Source organism: Gymnoscopelus braueri, assembly GCF_963280865.1.
Source record: "Gymnoscopelus braueri genome assembly, chromosome: 5".
Lineage (NCBI taxonomy): Eukaryota > Metazoa > Chordata > Actinopteri > Myctophiformes > Myctophidae > Gymnoscopelus > Gymnoscopelus braueri.
Window position 1 is genome coordinate 2,934,638 of NC_137606.1, and position 25,245 is coordinate 2,959,882.

The 25,245-nt window shown below is 41.3% G+C and overlaps 1 protein-coding gene across 1 annotated transcript in view; it reads right to left on the reverse strand.

Moving 5' to 3' along the window:
• LOC308084888 (calsyntenin-2-like) overlaps window positions 1-25,245 on the reverse strand; it is a gene marked incomplete at its 5' end in the record, with an annotated part of 322,921 nt that overhangs the window by 105,747 nt on the left and 191,929 nt on the right. Inside the window, one exon of the mRNA XM_080427850.1 lies at window positions 4,111-4,306. Within this exon, the coding sequence (XP_080283976.1) occupies window positions 4,111-4,306 (196 nt within the window). The remainder of the gene's footprint in view (window positions 1-4,110; window positions 4,307-25,245) is intronic.

Genomic DNA, 25,245 nt, shown 5'->3' on the forward strand with positions numbered 1-25,245 from the left:
CCCCAACCCTGACAAAGTGACAACAGTGATGTACTGTAACAGGACGTTTCATAGGTTGTAATGGGTTGAAGCTGTGTTCCTTTGGAACTGTAAAGCTTTTAGAAGTTTGGCTTGACTGTACATTGTCATGGTCTGATCATATAACCAAGCGGTTACCAAAATGGGCAGAGCTGTTGTGCCATAACACGTAAATCCTCACATCTATTAAGTCAAGTTGTTTGTTCATGGGTTTTATGTCATTTGTATTACTGCTCAGCAGTATGGTCATCTGCATCCAATATTCTGCTAAATAAAAGCTCAAAACAAGGCTACAAGGCTGGTCCTAGGTTGTTCATCCAGAACAAGTGTTGTAGAAATGCATGAGCGTCTCAATTGGCTTAGAGTCAAGGGAAGACTTTCTGTTAATTTAATTATTTCTTTTCATAGAGTAATATCTTTCTAATAACATAATGTGTTGTCCAACTCAATGAAGTGGGCTGTATTCCATAGGGCCATTACATTGTGGAATAGTCTTGGTGATGTTATGGGACAATATTAATATTCCAGTGTTTTGTGCAAAGATTCTTGCATAAAAACAGCATTACAGCACCATAGAAATAGTTGTTGACTAGATCCTAATGAGCAACAGAAGCTTGTTACAAGACTCTCTGCTGTGAAGTTAACACTCTATGGTCCAAATACAATTACAGAGAACAGACTGAACTTAACAGATTTTGAACAGATTGGTATTCTAAAAATTATAATTAATCATTAATAATTAATTACATAAAGGGAAAGGCTTGTTTCAAAAATAAACTTAGACTTTATATACACTCAGTAGTCAGTACAGTCAATAACATCTTCACTCACATGATTAGTTTTATGGTTAGAGAACCTTGTTTTGTCTACTTGATTTTAAATAGTTTTATTGCTGTTTACTTTTTTTATATTATGCAATATATAACAGTCTTGAGAGATTAGGCGGCAGCTAATGGGGATCCTTTTAAATGAACAAATAAAGAAATAAAGATATAAACCTGAAGCTGGACTCGGCACTCTTAAGGCTTGCCGCACAGCAACTTCTGAGCCGGTGTGCATGAGGTCATAGAGAACCATGTGTTCATTAAAAAAATTATATTGTCCGTTTTTTCCATGCGAAAAATCGCACCCTGTCTGCAAAGGCCTTTAAGAGCGAGCAAGGCAGCCTTTCTAATGAAAAGTGGATTTCTGTCTCAACAGTTTTTCACAAGCAAGCGAGGGCCTCCATTTTTAACCAGGCACCTTGAAGAAATATTCAAAAACACTGGAGTCAGTGACAACAGAGACGGGGAGTATGCAGGGCAGACTGCTAGAAGGCAGCAGCGGAGCTACAGCAAACATTTTAAACTCGGTTGAAAGGAGGAAGGAGAGTGTCCAGAAAAAGAGTGTTCATACAGGTCCAGCACTCAGTATTTTACTGTGTAGGGCGGCCCGGGCCGGCATGGGTGAGCAGAACAAAGGAATAGAAACTTTGAAAATGGCTTCCGTGTTACACCTGATCCTCTGCCCTGTTCTCTTTTAGCTTTTAATTTTCCTGACTGCTCTCCATCTTTGCTGGTGACTTGTCATGTGTAATTTGGGCACATCAGCCTCAGGCAGAGATTCTCCTCTATTTCTCTGCATCTAAATCGGAGCCAGCCTGCTCCTCTGTGAATTGATTTGCTGGCTAAAGGACAGTCCGTTTAAACTGAAGCCAAATATAGTCTGTCTTCTGCACCGGTCTGCCTACACAGCTAAACTGTGTCTGAGATGTGGTGTGCGTTAGGTTGATATTAAGTAATTGTGTAAGCTTAAGCATCGTAGTAATTTAAAGATATAGCTGTCTCAGCCACTAGGCACCGCCCAGCATCATCATAGAGTAGGAACAAAACAAAGGTTGAAGCAGCATTTTATAATCATATACCACAGACCTGGAATAACCTCCCAGATGACATTAAACAAGCCCCAACTCTGGACACCTTTAAGTTAAAAACGTATTTATTTGAAAATGCTTACTCTACCCAGGAATGGCAAGTCTGGCTAGGCCTATATTTTGATTGTTGTTGTTCATTTTTTAATGTTCCTTTTTTTCCAATTATTTGTTGCATCAAGAGTAGGTACTTGCTAAGCTCTTTTAGCTTTTAGTCTCTACTGTTGCACTTTGTAATTGTGAATTATTTGTATTCTCCGAAGCACTATGGATTACCATGGTATGTATAACATGTCTGTACAAATACAGTTGCCTTGCCTTAGCTAGTATTAAAAACCCTGTAAAGCAGTAGTAACATATATTATGTATTCAAAGTTTGTCACACCGCAGAATAATGTCTTATTAACCAACCAGACAAATTTGAAGCAAAAAAAATTTCATTGCCTTTTGAAAAAATATTTCAGAGTCATGGTAGGGTAGGGATGATTTTAGGGGGAGAACATTTGTTTTAATTATCATAACCTTTATTTAACCAGTAGAATTAAAGTCTCTTTAATGATGTCGGCAATGTGGACCTACCATCGTTATACGTACATTTGACGAACTGAATGTTTTAGTTTTTTCTGAGATTTAGATCACACCCTTGGACATGTGGACAGGGACTTTAACACTCTCCATCATCGTTACTCGCTCCTATATACAGTATACACAGGTGGATACGCATTATAAAATGTTTAAAACACACACACACACACACACACACACACACACACACACACACACACACACACACACACACACACACACACACACACACACACACACACACACACACATGCACATGCACACGCACGCGCACACAAATAACACAATTATAAGATACACTCCATCAAATTAACGCTTTCAAGCACACCTCAAATGTCCAGCTGTTAACTCCACAACTGCTGTGTGTGACTATAATGATGCTAGGCTAGTCTCTGTCTCTGCTGAGTGGTATCAGACAGTCTGCTGGAGAGAGCAATTTTGGAGTGAAGCTGCATTTGCGAGCCTCTCCAAGTATGACAAATTGCTTTGATCAGTGGGCTCCATTAAAGGAGTTTAGTGGTGCTGGTAGAGGTATTTGGCATATGGTGGTGTCAACAAGGTTTCTGCTAATGTCAAAAGAGATTATAATTATCATAAGCACGTTAAGTGTGGATATACGGTTTCTCAAAAAACTTCAGCTTACACTGTGAAATCGTCATGAATCACAAGCTGTTTACATTTTCATTTTTGTAGGCTAGTAAATGTATGTCAAACTTCCTTGAATCCAAAGCTCAGGCAATGGCTTTTATTAGAGTACAGCATTGTCTTCAACCCATGAACTAAATCAGATAAACAAAGAGGGCAGACAGTATGGAAATGCCACACGATGATGAAATACCTATTGGACAGTAATTCTGAGACATGTGATGATGCTTAAGCTATTAATAATACTCAGGGCTCTTGCATATGGTGAAAATCTTCTGTTATTTTGAACCAAATTGCGGCTATATTCTAGTAACCACCAAAGAAATTGTCAGTAATTTGGTCTATCCACCCTTACTGTAGCTTCAATTTACTATCAATGCTTTCTAATAAGTAAGCAATTATTCCAAGACAGTTACATTTCAGCTCTGTTTTCTTTTCAAAAGAAGCTTCCACATACAGTTAAGCTGGCCTTACACTAAGACTTATAGCCAGAGGCTCTCATTCCCACCAGGTGAACCAGACAGCTGCCCGGGGCCCCCGCCAATAGGAGGCCCCAGAGGCCAACTAAACTAAACAAAGGGTGTTCATTCTATATGCCTTCTTTCAATGTCCTGTATACAAATTGAAGGATGGACTCACACACGCATGAAGACAATAGAGAACATCAGGGAAATAGACTAATGTATACATTTCTGGTGTGAAGTTGCTATAACATATCTGTAAAGGCTCACCCAAAATATAAAAAGGCCCCCAAAAAGGCCTCAAGGGCCCCAAAAATGTTGGCGTGTGCTCTGTGTGCGTTGAAAGGGCCTCAGTGGGAATTTTTGCCTTGGGGCCCCCACAGACTCTAGGATCACCCCTGCTTACAGCTATAAGTCTCAAGTATTGAACAAGCATGTAGATCATATCAAACCAGAGCCCACCCTGCCTGGTCCCCTCCCCTCCTCACTCACTTGTGGGACTTCTTGCGCTCGGTGCCCCCGGGTCCGGAGCCACAGTCGTGTGCCTGGATGATGAAGGTGTACTCCTTCTGCAGCTCACAGTCCACCAGGCCTCGGGCCCTCAGTTGGCCCTCGCCAGACGTGCCGTTCAGGACCACCGCCTCGAATGGAGCCTCCAGCCCGTGAATGTTGAAGGCGCAGATCTCCCCTGCAGATGAGGCAGATGGGAGGGAAGAAAGGGAGAGACAGAGAGAGAGAGAGAGAGAGACGGATGTCACTATTTATGATGGAAGAGAAATGGTGTGTGCATTCATGCATGTCTTTTTATCCCCGCCAGCAGCAGGACTCTAAGGATGGCGATGTTTGTCTGTCTAAAAACTACTGCCTGGATTGCCATGGAATTTGCTATGCACCTTCCAGCTCTTCAACAATGAATGAACCCTTCTGATTTTGCTGAGCCCATGGCTTTTCATCAAGCACCTGCACCATTTGGAAAATAATGTCCACTTGGGCACAAATTGTCTCAAAATATAATTAGTGGATTTACCATGACAACGCATTATTACAATCTATGGCAGTGTTGTGCCAAGTCCTGGAAAAGATGTGCTGTGATTGGTCGTTGTGGCTTGTGACACTTCTGGCGTGCATTTTTGAAACTATGTCTATTGGCGTTGTTTGAAATCATGCTACCATGACGCTGAGCACATTCATGCTCCTCAGAAGATGAACTACACTACTTTTTCTGTTCCCATGGCCTTTACTCTAGTGCAGTGATATTCAACTGGAGGCCCGTGAGCCAAATTCGGCCCCTGTGAAATTTTTTTGTGGCCCTGTTACACATTCCAACTGGAACAAATTCCATATTCCGAAAATATGGTTGGCTGTACAGGACGAAAATGTTTTATGCTTTTCATAACTGTTAATGGTTAATTAAGGCGCTCACATCAACATGCTGCCTGCTGTCCAGTGTTTGGTGCTATAGGACAACATTATGTCCATTGTTACAGTATGTGCTATAGGTACTATAGGACCATGATGGACATGGTGACTTACTGCTTCATACTGTATTTATGCATGTTGATGTTTGAGAGGATCATTTCTGTGCCAGGCCTTTATAGTGCACAGGCTTTGATTTAGAATTTTAGAAGATAGGAAGTATGCATTTCAATGTGTTCTCTGTACGGGTCCCTGGCAGGAAGCGTCTTCATGAGAAGAGTAGTGGGGAAGGCTGACATGGTTCTGAAGTGTTTCTATGTTTGTATTAATGAAAGGTTTTAGTTTTTTGTTTACATTTGAGTACCTGGCTGATAAGGGCACAGGCTCTTATGATGTGTTTCATGAAACATTAGTTGGGAAATAGTGCATCATGACATTGAGTGTGAAACACATGACTAAAAGCTAATGGATAAGATGGAGAATTCTTTCTTTGGTGTGATGGACCAAAACCACTCAAAACTCAGAAAAGCTTGTAGCTAAAAATGGAGGGAGATGGCATGAAATGGACAAACTGCACTCAAAACTCATGTTGTGCTCTTTGTGTCACTGAAAATGTTGCAATGTAACTTTTGTCAAGCTGCCCATGCTACATGGTGAAATAAGTAGTTGAACTACTTGAAAGCTATTCTGAAAGTAGTGAATCTAGCCACAAGCTATTTGGACATGTAAGCTAGACACATATGGCATATGAGAGATCATTCATCTGTAAGAATGGTACTGGGACAAATTATCCAATGTTTGTATTGCTTTATTTAACATTTTCAAAAAGTTAAAAATCTGTTAATTATAAAGCGAGGAGAGGAACCATTCTGAGAAGCCATTTCTAGCTGTTTTGTTTCTTTGCACTATGAAAAGCTACTTGATACATAACTCTTGATACTTAAAGGGATATTTCACTTTAAAAAAAAAATTGGGTCATTTTATTGTCTACCCATGCTTTTGTGAGCCCCCCAGACCGTTTTTAAGTTGCTTGATTTAGTATTTAGATATTTGATAATCATTTTATCAGACACGCCCCCTTCCTATACAAACCCATTATAACTTCAAACTCCATTTTTAACCTGTTACATTCATCAAAAACACCCGTCCTTGGTTCTGCTGACTCACCTTGCCCTCCTAATACGTGAGGGGGCCGTGTTTTTTTTATTACTTTTTTCATTTATTTAATGTAATTTTTTTATTGTATTAAATTATTTTCATTTTCTCAAAAAAATATAAAAAATAAAAATCGAGAAAAAAAAACGCCCCCCTCGCGTATTAGGAGGGCAGGGTGAGTCACCAGAACCAAGGACGGGTGTTTTTGATGAATCTAATGTTAAAAATAGAGTTTGAAGTTATAATGGGTTTGTATAGGAAGGGGGCGTGTCTGATCAAATGAATATCAAATATCTAAATACTGAATCAAGCAACTTAAAAACTGTCTGGGGGGCTCACAAAAGCCTGAGTAGACGATAAAATGACCAAAAGTTTTTTTGAAAGTGAAATCACCCTTTAACTACGTTTTAACGCCAGACACTTTTCATAAGTAGCCTACATTTAATGTGAGCTAATTTAACAATTTGACCCAAGTGATTTCATGGGTGAATTTAACTTTTACTTGAGTAAAAATATATTTTAAAGAAACACTGTATGTTCTTTTACTCACTTTTACTTACTTAAGTGTGGCTTTAAAGTACTTTATAAATAATTGTTTTATTCTCTATGTATAACTTGTAAGGCAAAATTGTGCAGCAGCCATGGAGCAGTTGCAGCTACCTCCTGGCGTAACTTTTGGGGGGTACCACAAAATAAATAAAATTAATTAATTTTAAATTAACCGTTTAACCAACCAGTTACAAATGTCTTAAAGGACCACTTCCCCCATTTTCAACCTATCTTCATATAATTGGTCCTCACTAATGGTCATTACAATATGGTAAATCAAGTAATTTTACAACTGTGACCTCCTGCCTAATCTAGTTGAATACATACAATATACCTGACATATACAGTGTTACCGAAACTTCTTATTACCAAAAGTCCGCAAGCAACAATTTTATTTTAGTCAGTATTTTGAGTCACACACACATTCACACAGAGATGGCGGAGGAAACCATGCAAGGCACCAACCTGCTAATCGGGAGCAATTAGGGGTTCAGTGCCTTGCTCAAAGTCACTTCAACACTAACCCAGCGGGAACCGGGGATCGAACCAGGAACCCGTTTCCAAAGAAGCCGTTCTACCTCCTAAGACACTGCCGCCCCCGTCTGTCTGTGTCTGTCTGTCTGTCTGTCTGTCTGTCTGTCTGTCTGTCTGTCTGTCTGTCTGTCTGTCTGTCTGTCTGTCTGTCTGTCTGTCTGTCTGTCTGTCTGTCTGCACATACAGTACACCTGTGTGGGAGCTTTATATGTCAAGGTCATTCTTATTCTTCTTTGCACATAGGGAACATGTTTACTTATTCAATATATTCACTGTCTAATTGCTCTCCAAACTAGTCCAAGGACATTTCTACTCACTGTTACTCACTGATGAACACATAAAATAAACAGCATATATCCACTGGAGCACACCAACACAACTGCCAATTGAGTTACGCGCGGTTGAGATAAAACCAAACCAGCTCAAAGTCACCCTCATGGAGCGAGAGATAGAGAGAGGAGGAAAATCCATTTAAAACCGTTGTGCGAATGAGGAGACTCAAACAAAGGAGCAAAGGAGTTGGCTGACATTTATTAGCAAGTCTCACAAAGCACGGTCCATCTTAGGAGTTGGTGAGTGTTTTTCCGGAGGCAGGCGCTCCCGTGTTTTTCCACCAATGTGATTTGAGGAAATCACTTACGCCCTCACTCGCACCCCGACCTGTGACGGCTAATTGCGCTGATATCACTTAAGCTAACAGGGAGAACTAAATTGGATTCCCGAGGAGCTTTGTGTGCGCATCGCTGCTGGCAAGTTCCGATAAGAGCAACTTTATTTTCCCCTGCCTTCCCCTCTTTCTTCAGCCTTTCATCCAGTGCTGTCATAATATCCAAACCCCACCTCCCACCCCCCTCCTGGGCAGGAGTGTTGAAATGACAAATTGTCCACAGAGACAGAGAGAGAGAGAGAGAGATAGAGAGAGAGAGAGAGAGAGAGAGAGAGAGAGAGAGAGAGGGTGAGAGAGAGAGAGAGAGAGAGAGAGAGAGAGAGAGAGAGAGAGAGAGAGAGAGAGAGAGAGAGAGAAAGAGAAAGAGAAAGAGAGAAAAGAGAAAGAGAAAGAGAAAGAGAGAGAGAGAGAGAGAGAGAGAGAGAGAGAGAGAGAGAGAGAGAGAGAGAGAGAGAGAGAGAGAGAGAGAGAGACAGAGAGAGAGATAGAGAGAGAGAGAGAGAGAGAGAGAGAGAGAGAGGAGAGGAATGGAGGAGCTGTACAGTGCACACATGCTAAAGACTTCCCTTTGTATTGCTTGAACAATGATGAAAATGGCGTGGAGCAAAAAATTAAAAAAAAGAAAAAAAAATGCAGGCAAATGGAAAATCCATCACCACTGGTTGAAGAAATAAATCTTATATACACAAGGACAAATCACAGAAGCCTCCCATCAGGGTGAAAATGGTAATGTTTCCTCAGGCTCACCCTCATTTAATTTCAGCTCCGGAGATGCCAAGGTGAGCCTTATTGACCCAACCCTCCCTCTTTTCAAGGCTGATTGAACAAACGACCGGCAGTCGGTTGTGCAGGCCTCAGTGAGAGGCTCATGGGGGGGGGGAGGTTGGTTGAGCCCATTGGCCCCGTGGCGGTGGGGGGACAGATGTTGGGTGGTTGGCACTCTGCCAGATTGCCAACCACCCACGCTAATTGCCGCCACTAAACTGTTAGCTAAATATGTCTCTCCATGTTGCATTAGCCTTTATGAGGTAGATTTATGATTGGGACAAACCCTGCCGGTGTCTATCTAGACGGAAACTAGTGGTGATGATGAAGCAAATTGTCTACTGCCAGCCAATGTTTTGTGTTTTCCACACGATAAGATGGTAATTAACTCTTTCACTGCCAGAGTATATACAAATAAATAAAGCCCAGACTGCCAGCGATTTTTTTTATTTTTTAACCTTTTCAACTAGTCAAAAAATATGTATCTGACGCAAACAAAATTAAATGTCATCGCCTTCCCGTTTGCTTGTCATACGCCGTTGAAAATAGCATGTCTCGCCAAAAATACAGTACATAGTAAAACACAGGAGCCGAGATACTGAATATCTCCCAAATACTTTAACCAGGAAGTGAATGGAGCAGTAAATCTTCAGATCACGTTATCTCCTGGTTTTGTGTAAAAAAAAAACAAAAAAACGTCTTTCTCGTCGACGGCAGGCAAAGAGTTAATGTGAATGAACAATTCAATATTAAGTTACCAAATATCCTCCACATTTTTAAGTGTCCAATAATGTAAAGGAAAATGGGCCATCATTGCTTTCCACATACACATTATTGCTTTCCACAAGCAATAATGGCTATTCCACATGCAATAATGTTTTCAGTAGACATATACCTGCGTAGCATTTCAAAATGTAACCGCATGTTCTTTTCTTCAATCTTATAAGTCATATCAGCCCGCTCTGCCAATTCACATTTCCCACCACTGCTTAACTGATGGAAATAGGTGCACCGGTGCAAAGCTGTCGTACTCATCACCCCTCAGGGGAATCTGACTCCAGCTCCATTGAGGACGGAGCTTTGAGGACACAGTGTGTGCATTATCAAAGGTAGCAGAGCGTCACTGCTGTCATCGTGGTCTGTGTTTAAGGAGCTGAAGGACCCTAACACAGCATTAGGGCCACAGTGCCTGCGGGGCCCTAAGGCATTATCAAAGCTCTCAGAGCAACTCATGAAAGGACACAAACTGGAGATAAATACACTTTTAATCACACAAATACAAATACGCAATCATTGCTCCCATGAACGAGAATAGGCACACAGTTTTTTCACAGCCATGTGTTTACTGAGCCTTTGAGTGGAGGGTGAAGTCGGGGGACAGGGGTGCTGATGAGAGTGGAGGAGAGGGGAGGAAGAGAGGGTTAGATTCGGGGAGATGATAGATGGCGTTGGGGAGAATGGGCTCTGTCTCGGGCCTGATCTCCCAGTGAGAAAGTGACCAAACCATAGGGAAACACACAAGAGAGACAGCCAGACAAACATACCGTAAGCCACACAACACACACAGAGAGCAGATACACTGCTCAAACAGCTATGCTGGGCAGGCCCACTTTACGCTTGCTTTTCATCCTCCTATTCCTACTGAACACTAGATAGACATCAAGTACATCTGATTATTGGATATCACACTGTGTTATTCAACAGATTTTGGGCCAGATGCTGGTTCACTGCGTTGGGCTTATATTATGCACATTTTATAGTCCGACATAAGGAGTAAATTGTAGCCATTTATGCACTAGCTTCCCTGGTCTGTGTAGATATTTATGTTCTTGCTGTGATCTGAGCTGATTTGCCTATTTAGATTTAGCATGAAATTATATCTTGTATTACTCACCAGCAGAGCCAGTTTAATTCTCCCTCACATCGCACGCACGCACGCGAGCGCGCTCACACACACACACACACACACACACACACACACACACACACACACACACACACACACACACACACACACACACACACACACACACACACACACACACACACACACACTCTGACACACACACACACACACACACACACACACACACACACACACACACACACACACACACACACACACACACACACACACACACACACACACACACACACACACACACACACACACACACACACACACACACACACACACACGCTCAGCTGAACTGCAGAGATAGACTGTCAGCCTTATAACTTCACTGTGAGCTGAAATTGAAAATGCTGTTCATGAAATTAGCCAGGCGAGAAAAGACACAATTGAGAAGTTGTCCATTCTGGTGATAAGGATTAATACTAATCAAGCCTGCGTGTTCTGGCTGGAACGCACGAAACCTGGAGCGTGTGTGTGTATGTGTTAGACACTGTTAGGGTTGGAATTTTTTAATTAAAAGCACAAATTCTTCAACAGCGGGGCGGGGGGGCTCAGACATGAGTTGAATGACCTCGCTGCTCACTGCCGCTCCTCGCCCTTAATTACATTAAAGGATCCTCTCTCACAGTTAATGACATCACTCAGTCTCACAGAGTGAACACCCACCCTCAAGTGCGTGTGCGTGTGCGTGTGCGTGTGCGTGTGCGTGTGCGAGAGATGGGTAGTGGACTTAAACTGTCACATAAGCCTATTCATGGGCTGCTCAAACATTAAAGTAACTACTTTTCCCCAGGCATGAACGGTACAGTACATGGACGTGATTGATGGCACTAGGGTGCATGTTGTTTACCTGCACATATGAAACAAAGCTTTATCATACTGTACATACAGTAGGCCTACAGTACATATCCAGGTGAAGTGAAATGATGAGTAGCTAGAGTAAGAGTAGTTTATAACTTGTTCAACATCTGTTTTTAGTTTTTTTATGGCTAGCCACACATCTTCATTTCAGAAGGTAGTAGCTTGAAAAGTCTATTTAGCTCTGCCAACTCAGTGTGATGCCATACACCCACACCCGTACGGTATGTCAATAAAGTTAATCACAAACCTCACTTGGCTACCTGTCAATTACCCCTGAACCATCGCAGGAACAGGGGCCAGAACAGCACCCAGCCATATCACATTATTAATAACACAATGGCACCCAATACCAATAAAAGATTATAGCAAACACAAACAGACCAGAATCAATCAATCAGGTATGTCGCTGCTACCTCTAGCTGGCAACAATCCACCACAGACTGTCAGTCAATGAGTTGAGAGCCAGGAATAATAAACAGTCTTCCGAGCAGCGGCATCAACAAAACGTTTGCCGCTGCTTTGTCCAAACGCACATGATGTCAATATTAATTGCACCAAATTCCACAGCTGCTTGTCAGATTTTGAAGTTAGTGTGCCTGCTAGGCAGCACACTAATACTTATAGTATGTTATATGCAGTGTTGGGGGCATTCAAATTAACGCCGTTGCTGTAACGGAATACTTTTTGGGGTAACAAGTAACCTAAAGGCATTAGTTTGCAATTAGAGTAATCGGTTACTAGTTACCTTTTCCAAATAATGATGTTACTTAGTTACATTGCTACAAATGAAAAGGAAAATCCATCCGACACATTTGCTAGTCTGTCAACGCCACGTAGACTTGCAAGGATGTTACACAGAAATTGGTGACCGGTTATTCTGCTCTGTATTCAACGGTACGGGTCACCACTTATGGTGTAACACACACGGGCCGGCTGGCTGGTCTTGTTTTTATTACATTAATTTACCGCACCTGTGCGACATGGCACATATTGAGAGAAGACAGAGAGCTTACCCTTTACTACAGTCATGGAAGTATTCACACTATTTTTTGATTTATTGGTGAAAGGAGGAGAAGTAGGCTACAATGCAAATAGCCTTGGTGAAGCCCAGCACAGCTCCACCTCCACAACACTGGTGGTCACTTCGGTAGGCTTGCTTTTGATTTGATTTTGATTTGATTTAGGTAAAAGATACACAAATAAAATCATTCACGCTATAGCTGATATACTAGCTCATAGCGTGGCACCGAGTGCCGCGCTATGAGCTAGTAGATCTGCTATTTTTGAGAAATCGTAAAAATGTGTGCAAATCTTTAATATATATATATTTTTTCAAGCAAACATTTGTAACGCAAATCTTTGCTTCTGGGGGGTCCCTGGAACAAAATATTTTGAGATGGGGGTCCTTGGCCAAATACATATACATTTTGGGGGTCCTTGACATGAAAAAGTTTGAGAACCACTGACATAGTAACAAGTTAAAAAAAAAAATAGTTTTGAGAAGACATTCTAAAAAATACATTGAGTAGAATCGCCCTCAGGTCTTAATGGGTTAAGGCATAAGGAGACACTTGTTTCTAATGTCCTGCAGCTGCACTCTTGATTCTATGTTTATCAAACTTACTCACAGAGGGGTTTTAATCGTCGGTAACGCAAAAATAATCAAACAAGTTTCTCAGAAGGTAATCCTGTAACGTAACGAGTTACTTTTAAAAATAACGTTACCCAACGATAGACGCATAGACGCTCTACAAAGCCGGATGCACCACGGTGGATTTGAACCCACAACCTCCGTGGTGGTGGGCAGTGACTTTACCACTGCGCCAACCAAGCGCATGTGCATGCGTGCATGCAAGTACTACTCAAACAACTCCAGAACTAAAGATCGGTCAAAAAGGAAACAGTTGGAGGCAATATGTTGCCTACGGTATATGAGGCAGATGCAAAAGGAAAAGCGAAAAAGATGCTTGTAGCCAGACTTTCAGAGATGCTGTAACAGAGGGGCTGTAAATATTCAGATAAAAAATAAAAAACATTATTCAGACAAAGGTTGTGTTTTACCTCCTTTCTCTAATAATGTAATACTGTCTCTATGTTGGAAGGTTGTAGGTTTGTACAGTACAGTAGTTCTACCATCTATTGTCTCTACTGTGAAGATTGTTATCTGAACTTGTGCCCGGTGTGCGATTTGGGGTGCACGTCCCTCGGTTAACTCTACCAGACAGACAGGAAAGAAGCAGAAAAGCCCAGTTAAGCGCTAACAAAACACAAGTGAAGCAATTACATTACACACGGTGGGAAATCAATAGTTTCTATTTTCCACTTCTGTCCACGAAAATGGTCTCAGGGGTAAAGCATGTGTCCTTGTCAGTGCAGGGCCAGTTATAGTTCAGTGTGTTCAAATATCCGTATCAGGGTTTATGACCCCCATTAATACCCCTGAGGACATTCCATTCACAAGATGAAACGAAGACTACGACCTACAGTACGCGAGCTTCCCTCTGACAATGGACAAGGTCTAAAAAAAGCCAGAACACTGAAATAAAGCATTTGTCTTGGCAATACTTCCCATTACCCAGATGGAGTGTGAATACACTGAATAACTATGAATATAATTTACAGGCAGGCTCTGGAGTCAGGGGTAATTCAAGCTAATGCAATGTTCATTAATCTACTGCAAGCACACAAAAACGCTTTCAAACCTTGTTCCAAGGGGAGAATACATGGGTATAGTTGATTATTATCTCTATGAATAACAGTCCTGCTCCACCTCTCACTGTGCAAGACATTGCAAGGTGCCGTCCTCCTCAGAATCCAGGGCACAATCAAAAAGTCCTGTTTCAGGATGACATTATGAAATAATTATCCTCTCCAACTATTTTATGGAGCCAGAGTGTCCAAACCCAGTCTGAGAATGAGCCATTAAGCTATTGATCATCTCTTTGTGTGCGCTCAGCTCCGATGGCCAGGCCCAGCTGTTCGCCATCATCACCACTGAGTGCTACAGGCTGGGCTCCAGCACAGCATAAAACACACAATGGATGTGGCTCCGCTCAGGCCCGCTCATGATTCACCAGAACCTGGGCTAAGACCCAGATCAAGACATAATGCACTGCCTGATACACCCTGGTCTAAAGCATATGCAAAACCCGGGACAATGATGAATGCTAAGTTGTGTTTCGATTGTAGCCCTACTATGGGAAATAGACTGTCAACTCTCCTTTTAGGAAAGATCCCCTCATGCATACACCTCTGCAATTGATGTTTAAGTGGGGTTTTGAGTAGAGCGGAAAAATGGTTGGAAGTTACTTTTATGCTCATGCTGACGCTTATCCCAGTATCCCAGTATTGCTGATGTTCAATATGTAAATTGTTGTCAGTGGCATTGCCTTGCACAGGCAGATATCCAGCCACAGTGAGTGTGCATCAGGAAGTTGTGAAGTCAACCTGCCTATCAAGTACAATAAATGTCCATTGATGTTTTAAGTAGCAAACGACACGTCACACTACGTGGCTCACAACGTTTTGAGATTTGAGCATTCATACTGTCAGACTCGCCGACAGCATCGACCGAAAATGTAAACAAGGAAGTGAATAATGTTCATGCCTCTCTGTGGTAACAGCTTATTTTGTCTTCCCAACCAATCACAGTATATGTAACATTTTATGACGGGGTCTGTGGCCATTCATTTTTCTAGAGGTACGCGACACCAGCTGAGAAGGTTTTTGTCTTTTTTTTCCGTTTTGACATTGCTTTCGCCGCGTGACACGTCGTTCGACAGTTGACGTGCATAAATCATGAATTCATCTTAAGATGACAGTGCCAGGCTGCTGTACATGAAATACAGTTGGGTCAGCCTGTGAGAGACATTTGTCTTTTAAGGGGATGAGAGGTGCAGGAAAAATTCAGGGGTGGAGGAAGGGAGGGTGGGGGTGTGGTACACTGACACGGAAAATAGATAACATTTGGTGGGGTTGTGGTAGACTGACACAGAGAATAGATGAAATATTTGTAACCATGTCTGTAGGACATCCCTGGCGAGGACTAGTGAAGTCCTCTTATTACTCTACCTCCTTCTCCGAGCACAGGAGAGGATATTGACATTGTGAGAGTCAGACAAGACTAGGTGCTGTTTCAAATTGAAGCTGATTTTATCATAAGGAAACAAACAAACAGTCTGGCAGAGATGCAATCAGCTGTACTCAAAATAAATTCACAATGCAGTCAATCATAAAAGTTAGTTGTACGAAGTCAATTAGTTGTACGAGCTCCTGTCTTATTGGATCTTGTTTATTCGATAGACTTATTTGTTTTAGCTTGTGCTTATTCGATTTTCCTATTTGTCTCATCTGTTTAAGAGAGTAGGTAGCTGATATATTGCACTTTTACCTTAGCGCTAGGTGTACTCTTAGTTGCTTGCTTTAGAAGAGAATGCACTTAAAACTTCTGGTGGTTACTAGTTTCCTCGCCTACCTATGTTGAATGGACTTATTGAAAGTCGCTTTGGATAAAAGCGTCTGCTAAGTGACTGACTGTAATGAGGAATAATTTACACCAATACATAGTCACTTTATTGTAATGCGGTATTGAGTCGGTTTCTATACTACCTGTGTCACTTGTTTACTATTGTTTGACAAGAGTTGGCGTGACAAGGATAGAACATGGCCGATCCCTCTATCTCCCAAACTGACAAAAGCCTGGAGCAGTGGCTCGCTACGTTTATTTCAGGCCAGTCCTTTATCATGTACAATTTACAATTTAGGCATTTAGCAGACGCTCTTTATCCAGAGCGACTTACAGTAAGCAAGGTAAACACGTACATTAAATGCAGAGAGAAAGTGTAGTACCTCAGTAATCTAGGATCATAGGTAAACCAAGAACCTTCAGTCCCGCTTCAGTCTAAACAGTATAATATCAAGATACTAATAATCTGCACATTGAAACTATATAGGATGGGTCAACAACTGAACCTGTATCTGTCTGTCTAAATAACATGCTATCTACACTATGTACTATGTACAGTACATGACAGAGTCAAATGAAGGTCTTAAAAATGCATGTGTGTTTATAGTGTCTGTGTGAGTGTGAGTGTGAGTGTGTGTGTGTGTGTGTGTGTGTGTGTGTGTGTGTGTGTGTGTGTGTGTGTGTGTGTGTGTGTGTGTGTGTGTGTGTGAGAGTGAGTGAGTGAGTGAGTGTGTGTGTGTGTGTGTGTGTGTGTGTGTGTGTGTGTGTGTGTGTGTGCGTGTGTGCGTGTGTGCGTGTGCGTGTGTGCGCGCGCGTGCGTGCACGCATGTATGTGTATAACCGTGGGTTATACACATGTATAAATTCCATCCAAGTTAGTGACTGCAGGTTCTGCAGAGTTCTGACATTTTATCCAGTAGCAGGGGTTTAGACAGGGTGATTTTCCCAGCCACGGAAATGCTCAAATATGCAAGCCTGTGAGTCAAAGGCAGATGAGTTCCCTCAAGCAACTAAAATGCTTAGCGACTGCATGTTCTCCGAGTTCTCATTGGAGGGAAGTTTTGGGCTTGCGAATGTAGAGAAATATGATTTGACTTTTTTTTTTTTTTGCCCCTCAGGTCTTTTGGCACCAGTGGGCAACCATCGCTCATTGATACTGTTCAAATTAGGCCAGGGACCTGGGAGAGCGAAGGTAGGGCAGACTGTGCCAGGTTTGTGTGCGTGTGATTGAGAGTAGATGGTGAAAGCAAGACAGGGCGGAGGGGGAGGACACAATATGATTATATGAATGGTGATTATGGGAGCCGAGATGCACAACCGCATGTCAGATACTCTATGGACTTGACAGCACGCTATCATTGCACCTGTTTCTCCACAATTCCGTGTGTGAATGAGTGTGGTGGTGTTTTACATAGTAAAATGCTCAATATGAATTTATTTTATATATTTTTATAAGTATTAGTATTTCTTCTTTTTATAATTTCAGTGTTTCAGCGTTCCAGCTCATACAAAGTGGATTCATTATAAACCACCACCTACAAACGTGAAATATATACCAAAATATATGTCAAAGTACAGTAAATAGTATTCAAGTAAACAACATAACGACTGATACAGATCAAAAGGACAATGTAGATTTTACTAAATAATTATATAAATAAAAATCTGCAAAAACTTACCGCCTGTAATATAAATCTAGGCACACATGTTTAAGGCCCATGACAATGGTTGGATTCATGTTGTATTTTACCTTTCAGTATAATCCAATCCTATAACATAACCAAAAGTACAGTCCAAAAATGTACACACCAACTGAGAGTCCAAAATAACATCATTATGCGGCCATGTCCACAAAAAGTGCTTTGGATATCGTGCCCAGAGCGCTTTTTAATATTGCCGCACAGAACGTTTATTGATGCCCACAACGTTCAAATCCTATCAACTGTTACTGTGCTTGAATGATCGTGTCATATTAGCACAAATTGCCTAGCCGAAATACAGTAACTGTAAACAGGGACTTCTCATGGCTGTGGTAACAGGATCCAATCTGGGAATTAAAAATGCTTGGGTTTTTGCCTAGGTTTTTGCCTCTGGGGGCACTACCTCCTTTTTTGTGTAGAAACAGGAACTCGGTTTGGCCCCTCCCCTTTCTTAGTCCACTTCCTCCCGGGAGAACAACACTGCATGTTTAAGGCAGTGATTCTGCTGTTAGCAGAATCTGAGAGATTAAGAGGATCAAACGTTATACTGATGAGCGGCGCTCCTCACCAAAAGTTTAATTATTTTCAGCTTGAAGCACCCAGGGCACTCCGCCAAAAAAACTATGGAAGCGGAGATCACTGAAATGCGAGGTGTTCCCCTGGGAAGAGGACCACCCCCAAACTGAGGTAAGTAGCAGTATTGTTGTTGAGTGGGATAATATGCTGGTGCTCTTTCTACTGCTACGCAAAACTTCTACCCAAATGCTACCCAAATGCTCCCCATGCTACCCAAATGTTCTTCAGATTACCATTGAGTGGTGAGGAGGGGGGGGGGGGGGCATACTGTAAATTATTATAAAAAATAAATACAATTTCCAATATACTAGACAACTAAGCAAAAAAAAGAACATCATGGGTATTGTAAATGGAACCTGCTACAACTCGACTAATTGTTGGTTATAATTAGTTCCATCTGCTATTCAGCCAGCTTTTAAAGAGCACTTGAAGTCAATAATAGAGATAATTGACTTAAAGGACCACTTCACCCATTTTCAACCTATCTTCATCTAATTGGTCCTCACTAATGCTCATTATAAGATGGCACCATTTATGTCTACTCACTTTCTACTCTACTCATGTCTCAGAGGAAGGCTGGTAGGCGGGTTTGGTCATTTTGAACAAGATTATAACCTATTTTATTATTTGTTTTGAATTAATAAGAGATGTGTCTTCTGTTGCTATGCTCTTATATTAATAAAAGGTTGAAATCTTGTTTGAAAAAAACAAACCTGCCTACGATGATGTCACTGGTAGGCAGGTTTCTGAATTGTTCACAGCCCTCCTCTGAGACACAGACCAAATAGAAAGAAATGGTGCCATGCTGCCATCTTATAATAAGCATTAGTGAGGACCAATTATATGAAGCTAGGTTGAAAATGGGAGAACGGTCCTTTAAGACTGCTACTCTTTTCATTTCAATCACATGGTAAACCATCTATCACTCTCTTGCTCCCTTCCCGCTTCTCTCCTACCTCGTGTGATCCTTGGCAGACGGACATTGATGGATCATTGAAGGCTATACGGGACCTAGACTGTCATCTCCGCTCTTCTGCAAAATTATTATCTCCTGGCATTCAAAGCACAGACACCCACAGTGGAGACTCAAGAACACTGACTGTAGAGTGATTAAAGTTGGCAACATAAAAAGGGCCCTTTTTTCCCCCTCTAGAGCTTCGTACTGTTCTGTGATTAAAAAGCTTCCTCTTGTTAGATGCAGGGTGACATTTTCAAGTGTCTCATCCTATGCTCGTGCCCCACTTTGAAAAGCATGCTGATTACTGTTGTGTGGCTGTCGCCTGGCAACTTTTAGTCTGTACAAGTGCATAGTTGGCATGCAGGATTTCCCCCCAACCAGGGACATAACGATTTGTCTAGTGGAAGAAGCTAAATAAATTATGAACGTGGTCACGTTCTATCATAATGCTTGCCATGGATGATACTGGTAACATAATAAAGTGCAGCCCTGGAATATACTGTACAGTATGTTGACATGTTCTGTATGCATCATAGTGTACAGTATATACTGTAACCACTCATTCCTGTGTTTACTTGTGGCAGCACTGCACAAATAAAAATGTAAATGAGCAATGAAGTGGTTTTTTGTTGCGTTCTTCCCCACTGACAGAGCTGGTGGCTTTCAAAAGCATTCCTTTTTTATTCAGCCTTTCAATACCTCCAGTACATTACCGTTTTATGGGGGCTATTGCTCTCTCCCAACAATTACAGCTCATCAACCCAGCAAGAGGAATCCCTTCCAGGTCCGTTAGAGACTGCATCCCGACTGCAAGAACAAACCAGACTGATTGGCCAAATGGCTCGATCCACCCAGTGCATTAGTCCCATTATGAAACCCACTTCCTAGAGAATAAGCCAATTACTGCAGTGTTGTTTTGCAGGCTATTTAAAAACCTCTTGGGTCTTAGATACCACACACCATATGCCCACATATAGATAGTCCTATAATCATAGCAGAGTACACTGGTTTCTCTATGCCCTCAAAGAACTGTAGAAAAACACAGGTCACAAGTCCATGCATTTCTATATACACTTGAGATGGTTTGAGTAGTATCCGGTACTCTAAACATGAATGCTAAAAAGCACTGAACCAAATGAAAATAATTGTATTTAATGGTTCACTTCAAATGGTATTAGACTAGAGAAGAATTGATGAAAGTTCCTGCCAAAATTCCTACGAGCTAGTATATCTGCTATTTTTGAGAAATTGTGAAAATGTGTGCACATTTTTTATATACATACTATTTTAAAGCGAAATTTTTTAACTCAAATCTTTGCTTATTGCTTATTGTCTTTGCAACTTGTCTTTTTGGGGAGTGGGGTTGAGGTAGTGGATAAATCTGTATGAACAGTTCACTAAGACATACTGTAGACCACTTCCTCTTGCCTGCGATGCAACGCAGTTTTATTTTCTTTGTTTCTTTTTTTCAATAACCTGGTCTGAGTCCCCTCCCATACCCATGAAACTAAAACTAAACTACTGCATTACGGTGGATTTTCTAACTGCTACAAGGGTCAGTATCTGTGCAATAAGTACTAACCAATTTCATTGCTGGATAAAGTTAAAGCACTGTTATTAATTAATACAATGTTATTTTGTCCAATCTGTATGGTAGAGTATGTTAGCACAATATAATTTATACAATTGGGGTGGTTGTATTTGGTCTCCCTGCTCTTCTTTTGAGACATTTAGATCCTGTGTCTAGGTTAGACACAACCTTTGACACAATCCTGTTTCTGGTTTGACACAAATCTTGACCTGAAGGTCAAAATTATATTTCTCCCCAGAGCAAGCGGGCAGGCTCTATTTGCTCAGTGGTAAAAATATCAGCACTTGTGCAGGAGATCCGGGTTCAAATCCAGGGTAGAACAGGAAAGTTACATAGTGCAGCTTTAAATGCCCATCCTCTTTACTTGACATGACAACAGTTCAATTAAAACTCTGGAATTTGCTGTGTGCAATCAATGCAATGTGCGCTTGTTGTAATTATGCAGTGATGAATGCACATCATTATGGAAAAGCACATTCAGGAATGTATTACATTTCATTATGCGTCGCTATAGTGACTGCATTTAATGAAGGCATAGATAAGCTTCCATAGTTATTCCCCTTGTTTATTAGTAGGGGCTGCACATCGTGCAATGTAACATAGGGCTTTTTACTATTGAATTGGATATCCCTGCTTACGACTAATCAAAACCTGCCTTGATAATAGTTATTTTTCTTTCATATAAAGGTAAGAAGAGGCAATTAGAGTTAAAACATTTTAAAGAAATAAAGTCACCAGATACTCTTGGTGTGGTTGGTTACAACACTAATTGGAGCTATAGCGGTGCGGTGAAGCACTTTAATGCTAATTTATTTCTACAAACCAACCATAATTATTTCCCTGAAAGCCAACCATGGTCAGAGTCTGCCAGAGAGATAAATTACATTAGACAATGTCATAGAATAGCATGGTGTCTCCAATCAAGATAACTATCAAGGTTTCTCCTTGACCGTATACTGTACGTCACACACCATGCAAGATCATAATCAACATTCTTGAGTTATCAGATGCAAACATTTGTTACTCTGCTCTTCTCAACTTGGCACCAGGTGACATGTTTAACCTTCTGCATGTTTTTCATGTTAACCGCGGCCCTTTCCTGCTGTACACAGCTCCAAAACTGTCCCCGCCTGCTCTGCCACCCTCATTTCAACTGGCCCCAATCAAGCAGCACAATCGTGCCAGCTAGCTAATTAGCTTTAACACTTTTACAACCTTTATATTATCTTTACTGCAGCTCCCCAGTACGCCACATTAACTACAGAATAGATGCTGTCAGCTCCTCTAGAAAAGGCCACAGATAAATCTGAAGCGCAGGGCCTGTATCAGTCGATGTAACTAAAGATGTAGATAATGCCAAATAAAGTATTACCTAATGAGATGTACTGTTTGCAGGTTAACAGTTTCATGGTTTTGGTAGGACGGTGTTGTAAGCTGGTGGGCAAGACATTAATTACTTCTTAATTTTAGAAATACCGATTTGTTATAAAATGTTATATCCTTAATTCAGTAGTAAAATAATTTCCTATGAAGACCATTGATTGGGAATTTTCCAGCTTAACCCTTTTATATTGTAACAGTAATAGAGATCTCTCTATCTGTAGCTTTATTGATCTGAACTAGTTTGCAGTCTACATTACTGTGTCCCAATCATGGGCCTGCATGTACATACCGCCAGACCTGAACTTACAAGGACCAACAGGGATGGCTTACAACCTATGACCCTTAGGGCCCTGTTCCGGACCGAAGTTGCTAAAGCCACTAATATGGGATTTAGGACTAGGCAAGGGGCGTTCCCCCGCAAAAGTTGCTATTCTGGGACACCTGCTTTACCCGCGAAACACCTGCGCTACCCGTTACATTATGCATAGGTATGGTTTGGGCGTTACAATGATAAAACCAATCACTGTGCCAGATGACATTACCTTTAAGAGAAGACTGCGCTAGCCATTATCCCCAATCCAATCTTATGCACTTCTTTATCCCTGTCTGCATTGTTGCCTGGTCTGATTATTATAAGCCACATTGGGGCTTGTTTTTCTGAGGTTGCTTGTAAATAATGGTGGAAAATGGTTGTGAGCTTGTAGATCGTCTATTTTCAAATAGCCATCATACATAAATATGCATATTGTTTAATGGACGACATGTATAGGTTTGAAGTGCTCAGGTGGCCTATTGTAGTCACTTCTTTTGGGCTTATTTTCATAGACCTGGTTGCTTATTTCTCTTGCTAATTCTGGCAACACCGCTGCTCTTTACATGGAAACGTACACCCGACGTTTGGTTTCTAAGCTCTGGCCTTTGATTGTCTTTCAATAAAACCACATTTGATAGACATACGTATCACCTACCCTACTCAACTGTTTGTGTTACTTATATCGTTACTTTATATGGTATGTGTCTTTGAGTTCTGACAAAGGACTGTTTGTGCCTCTTGCTGGCTGCGCTCTCAGTCAAGGACACGTTTTGACTCACATTTGGAAACTGATAAGAAATCACTCCTGTGCCCTACTCCCTTCCCCCTGAAGATTCCTTTGGGAGGGGCGAGAACTCTCTTCATAATTATGTGTGTGTTTGAGCAGAATCTATTCATGTTAACTTGATCTAGCCAGGAGCCAACATCAATCTAGCATCCATGTACATGCTTTAATAAACTGACAGAAGACAGCTTGTGTTCATTGTTTATTTCTCATTATGTTGTAGTGTAATAAAGAAAATAGCCACATCACCATGTCTATAGACATGCATTATAAACATAATTATAATGCATCATAATGTGCTTATAACACTGTATAATTATAGCTAAGCACTCATAATTACTCATAATAATTTATAACTACAATCATAACACTTTATTAAGCATTTTACAATTAACCTACTTATAAAGCCCAGTCCAGACCAATGATTCGCAAAGCAACAAGTTGCAACCACTTGCAACAAAATACCCAAACTGGGATTTGCAACTTGACGGTCCAATAGCTCTCCTTTCCTTTCTCCCATTTGCTCACTCCAGTTTTTTCCCTCTCATCAGGTACAATAGACATGCCCAGTATATCGATGGATTTCCACTACAGAACATTTCAAAGATAAATATTGCACTTTTGACTCCACTTCATTACTAGGAAGGTTGTGGAGGAAAACCACTCATAGTGCCACTCTCAACCATGTATTAAAACCTCTCAACTAACCCTGCAGCAGGTGGTAATGGTGACGGAGGCGTGGACATCTTTACATCTACAGTACCTCGCTGTGTCGTTAAACATAGCGCCACCAGCCTCTATACTGCCTGTGAAAGGCTTTTAGTGCATCTGGAATGATTCAGCACAAGTGGAAACAACATCACACAACTTTGAAAACAGGACTTCTTCAGTTTGAATAGTTTGACCACCAGGCTGAGAATTCTCACCTATCACCACGTGAGACCTGTTTCACCTCAATTGAGATGGACAGTACAGTCATTCATTGGTTGGTTTCAGGCATTAATTAGGTAGTTTCAGAGAGTTACAGGGTTCTGTAAATGTGAAAACAATACAGCAATGTGTTAATATGAATAAGAAAATGTACTTAGCAATTTAATGTGTAGATATCCAGTAAAGTACAAATGCCTCAAAAAGTGCAGTACTTGAGTACATGTACTTATATAATTATTCACCTCTGTAATTTCCTTCATGAATCCCAGGATCCATTCTCTTTTGGACTCCTCTTAGGACATGATTATGTCTCCTACAGACTACAGTACTTTACAGGTCACACTTGGACCATTGATATGCAGGAGTAGGCAGCTTTAGCTTTGTGAAAGGTGCGAATGGGGCAGCCAATGTATCACTGCAGTAACGTGACCGGCGGCCGGCGGCTGTGTCTATTGTTGTTGGAGCAGAATTATTTTTTCTGGCAAATCTTGCCCAGGAGTTTGAGCAGCTATACGGGCCACGCAGGGTCTTCACTGCCCGGGCCATGGCCCCACTGGCTCTCATGACGCTACGCCAGTGATCTGCGCTGCTACTTGGGCGTGGGCGCTAGATGTTCGGCCCGCACTTCTAGTAATACTAATTGTAAAAACTATTTGTTGTCATCAAATAGCTGTGTACAAGGCTGTGTTGAGTGTATAACAACATACTATGTGTGGGTACAGTATACTGTACACTACAGTATGTGCTACAACTCAGCTAGACCACAACACAAACATAGCTAGAGTTTTAAGTTAACTTCCTTCTTGGCCCATCCACACTAAACACGTATACACTGCCCACTGAAAGACGACGACTTGAATCATTTGTCAGAGACCCCTCAGTCGACTTATCTTTTTCTGTTTTGTTTAAAGTCAATATACATTACATAATGTTTTTATAATCTATCATAGTGAACAGCACTACACTTTTGGTAATTGTAACACACTTTGAAAAAAATCAACATACAGGGAATAATAACGCATGAAATACTCATCCAGAACATCCTGTTCTGGTTAATATGTATGT